Source organism: Lepidochelys kempii, chromosome 19, assembly GCF_965140285.1.
Source record: "Lepidochelys kempii isolate rLepKem1 chromosome 19, rLepKem1.hap1, whole genome shotgun sequence".
Taxonomy (NCBI): Eukaryota; Metazoa; Chordata; order Testudines; family Cheloniidae; genus Lepidochelys; species Lepidochelys kempii.
Genome location: NC_136398.1, coordinates 6,419,536 through 6,433,421, shown reverse-complemented (window position 1 = coordinate 6,433,421; position 13,886 = coordinate 6,419,536). Strand labels below are relative to the sequence as shown.

General features: G+C 41.9%; 1 protein-coding gene across 1 annotated transcript; it reads left to right on the top strand.

Annotated features, from left to right (window-relative positions):
• Positions 1 to 3,304: 3,304 nt before the first annotated feature.
• LOC144929559 (uncharacterized) lies at positions 3,305 to 13,285 on the top strand. The gene is made up of 7 exons (XM_078849455.1): positions 3,305 to 3,367; positions 3,941 to 3,994; positions 5,029 to 5,160; positions 6,713 to 6,835; positions 7,599 to 7,704; positions 11,207 to 11,345; positions 13,102 to 13,285. Exons 1-7 carry the CDS (start codon positions 3,305 to 3,307, stop codon positions 13,283 to 13,285), a joined length of 801 nt encoding a protein of 266 aa, XP_078705581.1.
• Positions 13,286 to 13,886: the final 601 nt, after the last annotated feature.

The window sequence follows — 13,886 nt, the reverse complement described above, 5'->3', positions numbered from 1 at the left end:
AGGATTTGAATCCTAGTAAGGTCACCTTGCAGTCACAAAGCATGGAGGTTCCAGTGTCAGAGAGACACAAGGCAGAAAGTCATTCTCGCTCCGATGACATAAACAAAATCAAGCACAATGGTATTAAAAAAAGCACAGCTCTTTGTTGTCTTGAATCAGACAGAGATGGACAAATTAGTTGTGTAGAAAAAAAAGTGGCTCTGGATTCAGCCAAAGAAACCTGTCTCACAGGGGTATGTACAAATACTGGTTTTAGGGATCAGGATCATGAATATATGCATACAAGAGAGCAAATTTCAGACTTGGCTTTAATTTAGGGTATGTCTTCACTGCAGAATTAGCCTGAATGACTGGCCCCCAGGTTGGCTTAGCCTGGGTCTGAACAGCCATACTGCAAAGCCAGACCCAAGTTACTGTGTCCTCGCTGGTTCTGCATGTGTGTTGCCAGGACTTCTGGGGCCATCCCATGCAGGGCCGACTCCAGGCACCAGCTTTCCAAGCAGGTGCTTGGGGTGGCATTTAAAGTGGGGCGGCAGTCCGTGTCCCGCAGTGGCAATTCAGCGGCAGCAATTCGGCAGCAACTGCTTGGGGCAGCAAAATTGGTAGAGCCGCCCCTGATCCCATGATTCTTTGTGCTGCAGTAAGCAGAGCCACTCTATGTGAATGGGAAGAGGGGTCCCTAGGGGCAACATCTGGGTAAGAGCCTGGGCTAACAGCAGTGAAAACCTATCCACCCTGGGACATCTTGCAAAGACCACGTGTCCTACTCTGTAATCCTGCATCATGATTGGAGCAGCTTTTTGCTCTGCTCTAGTTGAAGTATTGTGTGCTGGGACCTGAAGTCTGCATAGCTGCATCAGTTACAATAAAGATGAAAAGAAAAGGAGGACTTGTGGCACCTTAGAGACTAACCAATTTATTAGAGCATAAGCTTTTGTGAGCTACAGATGCATCTGATGAAGTGAGCTGTAGCTCACGAAAGCTTATGCTCTAATAAATTGGTTAGTCTCTAAGGTGCCACAAGTCCTCCTTTTCTTTTTGCGAATACAGACTAACACGGCTGTTACTCTGAAACCTGTCAATAAAGATGAAGGTAACCATGCTGTAGAACTCCAGAGGTCATGACTGGCTTACAGGCCTCAGTAGAAAATTTTCTCCAGGAAACAATACCAACACTAAAGAAAGAGGTGATCTGCATCCTTTGCTGATGGTAATTTCAAAGTCTAAATAGGCACTTCGAAATGTTAATATTATTGAAGTATGTCAGTTTAAAACCAGTCACTCAGCTAGAGTCAAGATATTTAAAAATATGGGTCCAAATTCACCTGTTACGTTACTCCATTTATATCAGGGGAATTACACCAAGGATGCATTTGTTGTTTCTCACATTTATGCAGGGACCTGCTAAAATGGTTGAGACAGGCGCTGCTGTCATCCTTAGCTGGTGTTGGTGTTAGTGATTCAGTGGGTGGCACTGTTCTTGTTGAATCAATACAGGACCAATGCACCAGCATAGTTAGGGGTAGTTTGGCTGGTAAAGGTGCCATCCTTTGATTGAAATACAAAATTAGTGTCCTGACTACTTGTGTTCTTAAGATATATATGGAAAGAATAGGTCTGTTAGCCCTGGTGTTTTCATATTCCAGTTAGGATAATTATATTTTGACTTCTTAAAATTTCCTCGTCAGTTTCATTTGGCTATAGTCTTCTTATTTTCTTATGTTAGACTGTTGTCCTGTGCCTAGGTAGACAGCTGCTGTGGTCCACCCCAGGAGGTGATGGCATTTCTGTGGCAGTTGATTTGAATCCTCTGTATATAGCTTGGATAGATCTTTAGGAGGAAATGTAAGGTATTTTTATGATGTTCTCACTGCTTGTTTTTCTGGGATGGACTCTGCCTGAATATTCTCCAAAGCAGATCTTTCTCAGATGGAATAAGATGGGGATTTTCATTCTTGTAATTCTTCCTGTTTATTTTCCAAGTGGTTGCAATTACAGCATGATTCTTTTATTTCTAGTCTATGGACACCTGGCTCTTTTGTTTGATTGCTGTTATCAAGCTGCTCAGCATAGCTTTACGTGCACCTTACTTCCATTGAAATCATCGGTCTTTTACAGACCAGAGTCAGGGAAAACTTATTCCAGAATTGACCTTGGGTCTTCTGTTTTCCTGCATTGTGCATATTCTGTGTGCTCATATTAATACAAATAATAAACGATACTATATTACTACGATAGATCTTCAGAGTTTCACATATGTTACACCATCATTTTCAAGCTGCAGAATAAGTTGAAAAGTGTTTCATTGTGTAAAGCTTGTGATGAAAAGTTAATCTGGTGAATTATGTGTTTATTTGGTGAAAGGAGAATTTGGCCCCAAGTACGTAGTGGTCCTGACAATATTCCTCTAAATTAACCCCCCCCTGCAATTTTAACCGTTTCCTACACAGTTTTCTCACGTTCTTGGAAGTGACTCATAAAACCTGATGCTCTGCATTTCTGATGTTCAGCTTGAGGGCCTAATCATACAAAGTGCTGAACATCTCCTTGGGAGGTGCTGAATCCCCTCAACGCTCGTTGATGATGTGGCTCAGCACCTCATAGGACGGTCCTCAGCATGCTGCAGAATTAGTTCCTGAGAGTTCTTGTCAACACTAGAATTTTTTACCTTGACTTCACTGATTGTTGGTTAACATGTTTGTAAAAGCTAGGCTGGACACTTCCTAAATATTTGTTCCAGGATACAAACGTTTGTGGTGTACTCTAGGCTGTGCCCTAGGGCAGTGTTTCTCAACTACTGATCTGTGGACTGGCGCTGGTCCCTGAGGTCTCCCTGACACAGTTTAGGAAGGCAGCCAGCCAGTCCCAGGTATGAAAAAGGTTGAGAAACACTACCCTAGGGTGCAGGTAGTTACTGGAAATTCAAAAAACATCCCAGCCAGGTTGACTGATGCTTGGGGTGGTGGAGTTTCTACAACAATGGAAAAATCCCTTCTGTCGCTGTAGTCTGTGTCTGCGCTATGGGGTTAGAGCGGCATAGCCACGGTGCTGTAGCTCTGCTGTTGTAGCTCGTGTAGTGTAGACGTGGCCTTAGTGCAGTGCAAGCAGAAAATGCTGCTTTGAGACCGCTTGCGCGGCCAGTCTGCAAATGTTATCGTAGCTTCAGCAGGATCAGAGACAGCTTCATGGCACTTTGCACCAGTCTGGGGGGAAATGAACTTCATTCAGGGTTTGGATTAATAAAAAGTCTGATAAGAAGTCTTGCCTCCCCAAAACAACCCATTCCTATAGCAGCCAGTGTGACATGCCAGTGTACAGGGATAAGTGTGCAAGCACCAACATGAATGGGACTATTTCAGTGTGCATGGTAGGATTAAATAGGGGTCTGGCAAGGTTAAGAAGTTATAAGCAAGGGGCATGTTTATGGCTCTCAGTCATGCTGGGACATGTTCGGGGGTTAGCAGAGGAAAGAGGTCCAGGGAATACTAATTTAGATTAAAGGCAGAAATGCTCTCCTGGAGCAAGACAAAGGTGATTGGGCCAACAGTGTAGCAGTAGATTGGTTCTTCCTACCCCAGTAGGTGTCAGTGCGCTTGAAATACAGTGGGTTCCATATTGTTGAAAAACTGCACGCAGCTTTGATGAAACGTTTTATACTGTAATGGCACATATAGAAAAAAATGACACCTCAATCTCGTTGCTGAAAGATAAATCTTAGTGAACCGGTTTCAGGATTGCTTTTGCTATAATCTAGAATATCCTTTACTACCCACAGCACCTCTCATCTGAGCTGGGCTGTGTGATTTTATGTCTAGAGTTGTATCCTGAAATATTATTTAAGTATTCAGCAAGAGATTGGTTTATAGGATGAAACAACTAACAACAAATTAGAGTATATTAAAATACCGATTATAATCTCTCTGTTCTCTTTCTGTCCAAGGAGGAAGAGGGCCCTTTGGTTCATCAGTCACATGGTGTGCAAATTGTGTATTACGTATGTTTTATGTTTTCCTTTCTTCTGTTGTTTTTTTCTCCTTTGTGTTATGTTCCTCAGGCATAGAAGACAATGGTGAAGAGTGAATCTTTAGGCCTAGTTTCAAATGGGAATTTGGACTTCCCAGATTCTTCTTTGTCCCCCATTGTCCTCAGGTTGCAGTTCCATAGCCATCACCTTAGCTTGGTGGATGCAGTTGGGAATGAATAGAAATCACCAGCAGGCAATCTGTGGGAGGTGAATCCCTCTACCTTCCCCTTTTGAAGATGAGGGGAATAGTGGAATGAGGGGAATAGTTCTTCTCAATCTGCAGAAACTTTTGCTGATCAGTCGAGGAATAAATAGATACAGCAGCAACTAACCCGTTGTTCCCACTTCTCTTGTTTATGCTGCTATTGGGTTAGTCAATGGTCATTTCTTGCTTCGGCAGGATTAAGGAAGACCTGATCAAGAGTGTATCTGTGGGGAAATAGAACAATGCAACTTCATCTGGGCAAAGGATAGGGCAGTTTTCTTTCCTGCATTGCAATTCTCTATCCAGTGATCTAAGTGTGTAGAAAGTATCAGGAGAGGATATGACTGTGGAGAAGGGAAGACAGTGTAGACTAGTTATCATTGCTCATTTCCTTTGTTCGGTTGGGTTAAAAAGGTGCCCTTCAACTGGCTTAGTACCTAGCTGTGTGTGAACTATACTGATGTTTGGGAGACTTGTTGCTTACACCCTTGCACTGTCAGGAGCTGGGAGTGTTGTGGATGCATCATGCTCAGGTCCTGAAGAGATCAAGGTATTCTTTCTGTTCAACAACGACCACTCTGGCCAGTTCAAAAGCTGCTTTGTCAGGGAATCCTGTCCAACACTTGTTGGCTAAAAGGATAGTGACAATCCAGGAGTATGTCAATGTTGAAAAACTGGATGGATGCCTTGAGGTTCCAGAAGGAACGTAGAGGTCCTATTGTGGCAGAAGGAAGGTTCTCTCAAGGACTTATTTTACAGCTATTTTTTCTGTTTTAAAATGTTTTGCTTTCTCCTCCAGAAAATGTCTGGGCCAGTAGTTGGACTCCTTGGAGTCCCCAGCAAGGCCTGTAAGCCAAGGAGACTGCAGAGACTGGTAGAATTGGAGGATTCTTCAGATGATGAGACATGTGTTTGTTGCCAGCCCCCTAAGGTATTTTACCTCACTCCCCCTCCCCCCCGAAAAAGTAGCCCAATGAAATGGAGAGCAGCAATTAGGCAAGATTGTGATTTTTTTAGAAGGAAACTTGAACGTGAAGTATAGATGGCAAAAGGAATCATAGTAGATTAGTGTTGGAAGAGACCTCAGGAGGTCATCTAGTCCAACCCCTTGCTCAAAGCAGGACCAGCCTCAACTAAATTGACCCAGCCAGGGCTTTGAATTCCGACCAGGTTGTTAGTGACCAGAAGTCATTAATTTCCTGAGTGTTTATTGACTTGTGTGGCAAAAGTTGATGGTAATTATCCATTTCCTAGCAGACAGAAGTCCACATGACAAAAATTGACACCACATTGGTACCCTTGCAGATAATCTCAGGAGACAAAGAGTCTGGAGTCAATTTGTAATCTCCAGTATGTGCTAGGAAAAAGTTTTTCCAGAGAGGAATAGCAGTAGTTAATTTTCTCGTGCATAAGCAGCCTCTTGCCAAAGAGTCACTAGGGAGAGCAGGTGGTCACTCCCCCCCCCCAGTGAGAGACTGATGTTGGGAAGCCACTGTTGAAGTGAGGATGAAGGAAAGAGACTGATTATCAGTTAAGATTGGCTGAACAAGAAGCAGGACTGAGTGGACTTGTAGCCTCTGAAGTTTTACGTTGTTTTGGTTTTGAGTGCAGTTATGTAACAACAACAAAAATTTACATTTGTAATTTGCACTTTCACAACAAAGAGATTGCACTACAGTACTTGTATGAGGTGAACTGAAAAATGCTATTTCTTTTGTTTATCATTTTACTGTGCAAATATTTGTAATAAAAAATAATATACACTTTGATTTCAGTTACAACACAGAATACAATATATATGAAAATGTAGAAAAACATCCAAAATATTTAATACATTTCAATTGGTATTCTGTTGTTTAACAGTGCAATTAAAACTGCAATTTATTGCGATAAATTTTTTTAAATCGCGATTAATTTTTTTGAGTTAATCGTGTGAATTAACTGTGATTAATCAACAGCCCTAATTTAAACTATGATGCATGAGGTTTATTCCCCTAGCCAAATTCTTTTGTTGCATTAACTGTTATAACCCTGGGTATTTTTATTATCCATACAAACATCTAGTCTCCTCTTCAATCTTACTAATTTCTTGATCTCAACAGTATCCTGTGGCAATGAGTCCACAGTCTAATTACATGCTGAGTGAAAAAGTGTGCCTAAGGGCTAGCAATTTGTGCCCTGAGTTATTATATGGGACACCTGGGCAGTTCCCAGCCCCTGCTGCTCTCAGTGCTGGGCCACCAATGTGCCTAGATTCTGAAGGGAGAGAAGCCTCGTACTGTTTAGCAGTTGTTCCTCTAGCCTAAAGACTAGTGATCACAATTCAGTGAAGTAACAATGGAGTAGGAAAATTGGATAGATCCTTGTGGTTGCAACAGGGGCGTGGAGGACTAGGAAATGGAGAATGTTTCTATTACTTCAATTTAAAGCGGACACTCTGTTTTGAAAATGTCTTTATTACTGGCAATGTTTTCCTCCTTCAGAAAATGTCTAGGCCAGTCCTGGGAGTCTCCAGCAGCAAGGCTTGTAAGCCATGTAAGATGCGGAGAGTGGAGGAATTGGAGGATTTATCAGATGATGTATATGCTGATTTCCAGGTTACTCAGGTATTTCATCTCTCCATGTGCCATCCTTACATAACACAGTGGAGAAGAAAATGTGGAGCAGCAAGAAGGGTGGGATTACTGTGCTTTTCAAGAGGGAAATTTAAAATAAAGCATGGGTAGAGGACTGGTAATGGGCTATAGGCCTTTTACAGCAAGATCATGAGTCTGAATCTGCCCTAGTAAACCAAAACTGTTACCACTTCTTGGATGTTCAGTGGGCTGTGTGAAATGAGGTGATTTTGGTCCAGTTTCTGGTGGACTGTGGAATTTCCCCTATTTGCAGCCTCAGGAGCAGATGGACAAGGGAGGAGATGATTTTACATTGACTCTCGGGTCTTATTGCCAGGGAACCCAACTGAATTGCTACACGTGCAATTGCAGGTCTGCTTGAACTGGTCTTGATAGTGGACAGGTGTCTATAAAATGAGGATATTAGTCCACTGTTCAGATATTTGAAAGGTATTAATGGGAAGTAGAAATTATTTTCAGTAGCAGAGAAGCAGTAAAACAAGCAGTAATAGCCTGAAACTAAACACAAGCTCTCAAGATATTATAAGCAAAGGTCTGAGCAGTGTAAGACTTGAAAGCAGTAACTAATTCCATTCCCAAAGCTATCTGCAGGTGGGTATTTAGTATATGGTGTCACTGAATTTTGTGCTAGCAAGGTTGGTTGTCTGCATGAGTTCTTCCATATTCCATTCTCTTTTCATCCAATTTTTCCTCCCTCTTCCTTTAATCTTTATTATGATTGATGCACCACCAGGAAATTAAAGACAGCGATTACCATCCAACACTATATAAAAAAGAAATGAAGCAGCTCCTGAAACCATATGCAGCACATGTGCTTTGGCAAAAGCCTTTGAACTCACGTAAGTTGTTAAACACTGAAACCAAGGACAGGTGGCCTAGAAACTGAGTCATCTTATTCTCACTATTGTTAGCTGTGTATGTTCATGTTCTTCATTGTATTATGTGCTGTGTCAGATCACCCTAAGCTTTCTGCAGTGGAAATTTGTCTAGAGGAGTTTCTTTCATATGACAGTTCCCTCTTCACAAGGACAGCTGATGCAGAAAGGATCTAGTGGTGTAACCTCTCTTATAGAGGCAAGGTAATACAGATGGTGAAGCATTAGCTTTTCTCAGGGGTTGAATTGGGCCAGTTTATGGCATCTTGACTCACCATTACTTTTTCTTGGAAGCTGGCCTTCACAAAATTCAAGTAATTAAGAAAGTAATTAAGTCTCTAGCCCTTGTGGTTGAAAAGTGAACCTTTAGAATGTGAACTGAATGTAAATCAATTCAGTGGTATCGTTCTATGAGTGTACAGACATCACGAAACAATAGATCTGAGAGATGAGAACTGCCCCTAATCTTCTCAAGGAGGTATTGAACCTGAAGCATTATAATGATATTCTAAATGTCAAGATTCTTGACTAGTTCACATTGATCAGCACATCCAAGAAATAAGAGGGCAGATCAGTTTATTAAGATCTGCGCAATCTACATATGGGCATTATACTGGGACAGAACTCGGGTTATGGATGGAGTTTGGAAGAGTACCACACTTTATTTGGTTCCAGTTCAGCCCTTGTCTTTTCCCTCCTAGGGATTTAAATCCTGGTGTAGGCCAAGTGAAAATGAATTTGGTGGGCATTTGTTCACAGCCCTTAGCGTCTAAACAGTTCGGCATGATACAGTCTATGCTAAAAAGATGCCTAGTATTTGAACAGCAGATCTTATTACAGGTCATGGCTAAGGTGCATCAACCAAAGTTATATAGAGAAACTTGCAAAGCCCATGCTCACATGGTGACTGGCTTTGCTGGTACAGTGACTCCCAGACTGAGACTTGTGTCTAGAGCTGTTATGTAACTACTGCAGCTAACACACTGGTATGTTGTTCAAGCAGCCTTCTGCCCCTTCAGTCCTGCTACCCCTCTAAGTTAACAGGAATCTGTTAGCAGTGTTCCTGGGGAAGGAACTTCAAGAGGAATTAAAACACCGCCTCCTGAAGGGCAAGATCTTTATAGTGTGAACTGATCACTCTACTTCTAGCAGTATGGTAATGCTGAGAAAGGTCATCAAATGTTATGAAACTGTTCAAGTGGCATTATGCACGAAAAATGACTGTCAGGTCACCCTGAGGGCTTTTCTTCTCAGTCTCACAGTTCCAAAGCAAATGTGCTCAGTTTACAAGTTAAGAGATGATTTTTCTAATGGATGGACTCTCAACTTAGAGTCTGAAAACCAGCTGGGTTCCTTCTGCCTCTCAGTTTCCCTCCAATATTAAAGATTCTGCAATCAAAATTGATCGTGTTGATGATACTCGAGGTGGCCGAGAACCCAGCTTGCTCTCCGGCTGCATGGGCTGTTCAGAGGAAATGTGAATAAAAATGGGTTTGGGGTCTAGTTGTGCAGCCCTTACTCACAATGAGAAGTACTCAGGCCAGAAGTCCCACTGAGCTCGGTGTGACTACTGGGTTATAAGGACTATGTAAAGTGAGTGGGATTTGCAGAACCAGGCCCTTTGTGAATAAAGGCAGCAGACTTGACTCAGACACTTGCTGTCTTATCAGCATGCAGCACAAAAATAAAGTTTCAGAGTAACAGCCGTGTTAGTCTGTATTCGCAAAAAGAAAAGGAGTACTTGTGGCACCTTAGAGACTAACCAATTTATTTGAGCATGAGCTTTCGTGAGCAGCTCACGAAAGCTCATGCTCAAATAAATTGGTTAGTCTCTAAGGTGCCAAAAATAAAGTTGTTCCCTTTGTTGGATCTTCAGTAGGAAAGCAGTTACCACAGGGAGATATGGTGTCCCTGTAATGTCCCACCTTTGTTGGTAGCATTTCTGCCATTAGCAGGAAGGACCTTGCTTTTACACTGACTGATGTGTAGGTGATCATTGTTTTATTTATAAATATGGCCCAGGCAGCAGATGAGCATCAGTGTTGTCCTAGCACACACAGCCTTGGCTCGCTATAAATAGATTAGACCTTAATCCTAAAAAGATAAAGCCGTGCTGCTACTTGGTCAGATTAAATAATGTCGTGGAGGATTTTCCAATGTATACAAAGGACAGAACGAAGCAGGGAAGATGTAACTTAATTCCAGTGGCCAAAGCTTTGCAGTAATCTGTCAATTCAGTTGTCACGCAAATAGGGTAAATTCTTCACTCCAGACACATGGCCTTCACCCCTTGCATTTTGATTTGTTAGTGTATTTATGACACACAAAGTATTGTGGCAGTGCAGAATATTTCTAACAGTGCAAAGGTACCCTATTACAAGATATATTTGTTGCTGGGTTTAATAAGTTACAAAAATCTGCCCCGGTTGTAGTGATTTGTATGATAAGTAGATTGGCTTTTCTTAAAGGGCTGGAGGAATATTAAAGGGTCTGTATTCAGCTGTAAATCCATTCTGTGTTTTGGCACAACCCTCTTTGAACTAAATGGGTGTAATGTGGGAATTCCTTTTTGGATGGAATTTTAGTTTAGCATCATTATAATTTAGGAATGTGAATATTTTCTGCCTCTCACCAAGCCCTCTTCTCCTTTGAGTGAAAGTCATTAGTTTAAACAGTAAACCAAATTAACCACTTCACCTCTGGTACCTGTGCCTTTACTTGCCAGACACATCAAGAGAAAAATATCTCCAGAGCAGTGGTTCTCAACCTGTTTACCATTGTTGGCTGCATCCAATATTACCTGTATGGCCCTGTGGATGTCACATGGGCTGCAGCTGTGTGCTGATTGGGCTGCAAGTGGCCAACGGGCCGCAGGTTGAGAACCACTGCTCCAGGGTAACCCCATTCTGTTCTGATTTTAATATCTCATCAGTAGGCTTTGGAAGCCAAGTTGCAGGAGTGGAGATGGGCTATGGAAGCCAAGATGCAAGAAGTGAAACAGTTAAAACAATAATTTAGTATAAATAGCAATTAGAAGAAAAATTAACAAGTAATATGGTTTAATTATACAAGTGATGATGCTAAATCCTTTTATGTTTGTGGAAAATGCATATACTAAATAGCTTTCATACTCAATGCCAAAATATCTTCTTACATTAGATTATGTGCTGCTAGCTAGAAGGCAGTATTGTTTGCATTGGCATTATTTAGCAATTTGAAATTCAGAGCCACCACATTCATGGAAGTGGTTTCAGACAAAAACCTGGAATTCTGCCATTGTGTTCGATAGATACAATTTAAAAAAAAAAAGAATTGGACTTTTTATTGGCTGCTGAAATTCAAAAAATTGCTTCACAAATCTGTCAAAACAAATGCTTAACCCCCTACTCTCCACCCAAAGGGGGTTCAGCATTAATCTTTATGGATTCTCCTGTCTGAGATTTTAGGACTTCTCTTTTGTTTTAAGATTACAGTAATGAAAAGAGGAGGAGGGGTAGGAGACCAACCTCTAAAGAAGCTTCAGCTTCTGTTCATAGTTTGCAGCTGTCCGAAGAACAAAGTCGAATTAAGGTCGTTGACTCATTGCGTGGGATGCTACAGAAAAGGTAAAGTGGATTATGAATGATAGTGGCGGGGAAAAGGCTGGGGATATCTTATATGAAAGTCACATGGAATTATTGAGTAAAGTCTTGTGTCTGATGCTGTTTCTCATAAATGCCAGGGCAGTGGAAACTTCCTTGTAGATTTGATTATTGTTATGCAGTAGCAGAACATCTCTTAAACATGCAGCTCTGAGATGTAATAGTCTTGTTTCCGGTAGGGAATGGATCCATTTTAAAAGGAGGGCCACAGCTTTCTCAGCTTAAACTCCTATGGAGCCCTGCATCACAGCCACCATTCTGCTCTGTGGAAAAATGGGTGGAACTCCCTTCAGAGTCCATCTGTGCAATTCCTTAATCAGTCAGAGGGGCGGCTGTGGAGTTATGTGAAAGTCTTCCTATCACCTGTGGTGAATGCTACTTCTATAGCACAACCAGCCCTTGCGGATTTTAGGAGCAAGGGAGCTAGTTTTTAAAAGGTTTCAACTTATTGTTTACCTAGAACATTCCATGTCATGTATGATACCGACAGTCATTTGCAGACCAGAATTATTTATTGCAATAGATTGCTCCATTTGTTATCTCACTCTTTGCTACTGTTTGTGTTTAATTCATTTGGCAGGCTTAGCCCTTTGTCAGGTAATCATGTAAGAAGGTTTTTCTAGGACATAGAAAATTGGATCAAGGTGGTGAGGTTAATTCAGTACAGTTCAACAACTGGAGAGCCAGCTTCAAATCCTTATTAGGTCAGAAGTGGAAATGAAACTGTAGGGTTTCATCCTAGGGCCCAATTCTCCACTGTCTTGCGTAGTCACTTGCAGTCACTTTGCCTAGATGTAAAGGCCTACATAAGGTGAAGGCACTGGAGACTCAGGCCCTTCGTCCTTATTTCTCCACATTACAAAACGATCACATGATTCTCAGCCTTTGTTAAGTGGTTTGGTCCAAAACTCATTGAAGTCAATGGAAAGTCTCCCATTGAGTTTAGCAGGCTTTGTCTGAGGTCCAAGAATTCTAGGTCTGGAATAGCAGGCAGTACTGCTGGTATGAAGACAGGGGTACACTGGCAGAGTGACAGGTATATGCCAGCCAGAGGAAGAGAATAGCAGGGATGCTGCACAGGAGAATTGCAGAGCTGTGTAGGGGAAGCTTGCACGGTGTACCTGCTCTAGGCACTGCTATTTATCCTTCTCTTTTATGAGCACTATATTTATCCATGAAGTTTAAAGCCAGAATATGATCTAGTAAATGCCTGATGTTTTACCCGCCTGTTACTTAGGTTAGATGCAATCATGCTGGAATTCAAGTTATAATGATGTATTTGAAGAAGTGAGAAGCTCAGCTAAGTGTACAGAAGTTAGGAAGGGCCCCAAGTTTAAATGCAATTTACTGTATGGGGACAGGGAAGCATTCCCTTAGGATGTGGGCTGGAGCACATCTCTGTGTCTCTCCCCCCCTGCCCCACTTCTGGCAACTCCTCTGAAGGTGATGTGAGCATAAACAAGACATGCTACAGGCTTTCTGACATAGCAGCACAGTTGGAACAAGCTATTTCACAATACAAGGGGTTTCTCTTTGAGATCCTGGGAAGGTTAAGTTTCTAAAAGACTCTGGTTTCTGACTGCTTCCTGTTTGGTGGAGGATTCTCAGGCTCATTTATTTGGGATTTTAATTGAAAAGAGCTTGTACATTTATAAATTGGCTCCCGTTTAGCAGGCAGATCTGACACATCCATCTGTGGTTCTTGCTTGCTATGTTCCAGGTTGGAGGAGTCTCCTCATCTGGATGTCCATGAAGATATGATACTGAGATTAGCAAACAATGTGGAGAAGGAAATATTCAACCTCTTTCTTTGTGTTGACCAACGATACAAAAACAAGTACCGCAGTCTCCTCTTTAACCTGAAAGCTCCAAAAAATAAGGTGAGACTGAGAAAATCTGCCTAACTTTCTCCATTAGCTTGGTAAGAGGGTATCTCTTTAAACTTGTGGCTATATAGAGAACCAGCATAGAAAGAGACTGTCCAATGTTACAGTCTCATTCTGTTCACTGATGGAGGAAGCCTATGCAATTGCACATCCAGGCATCCCCTTCTTTGGCCACACGTGATCATTTGGGGTCTTATCCAGGGTTCTAATACACTACTTAAGCTTTCATTACTGGTGGCACTTGCCATGCCTACCATTCATCACCTGTCATCCTTTGTAAGTGTGCAGAGACATTTGGTCAGCGCCAAACACCTGAGTATCTTTATCTTCTTTGTAGCACATAACATCAGGCCTGCATTGGTACACATATCTGGCCTGTGAACCTGATGGATGGATGGAGATGTCCAAATTCCCACATAAATGTTGTTGCAAAACCTAGGCTCTCCAGGCATGGCACAAGCAATCCAGTCCAGACCTGCTGAGAGTTAACATTAATTGTCTGAGTACTGTGATAAAGTCTTTGAAATATACATTTAGTAGGAGAAGGAAAGAGAGAGATCTTTGGAAGCAGACTGGCTATGCATGTCCCTTGTGGTCATTGTTCTTCCAAGGGCTGCTT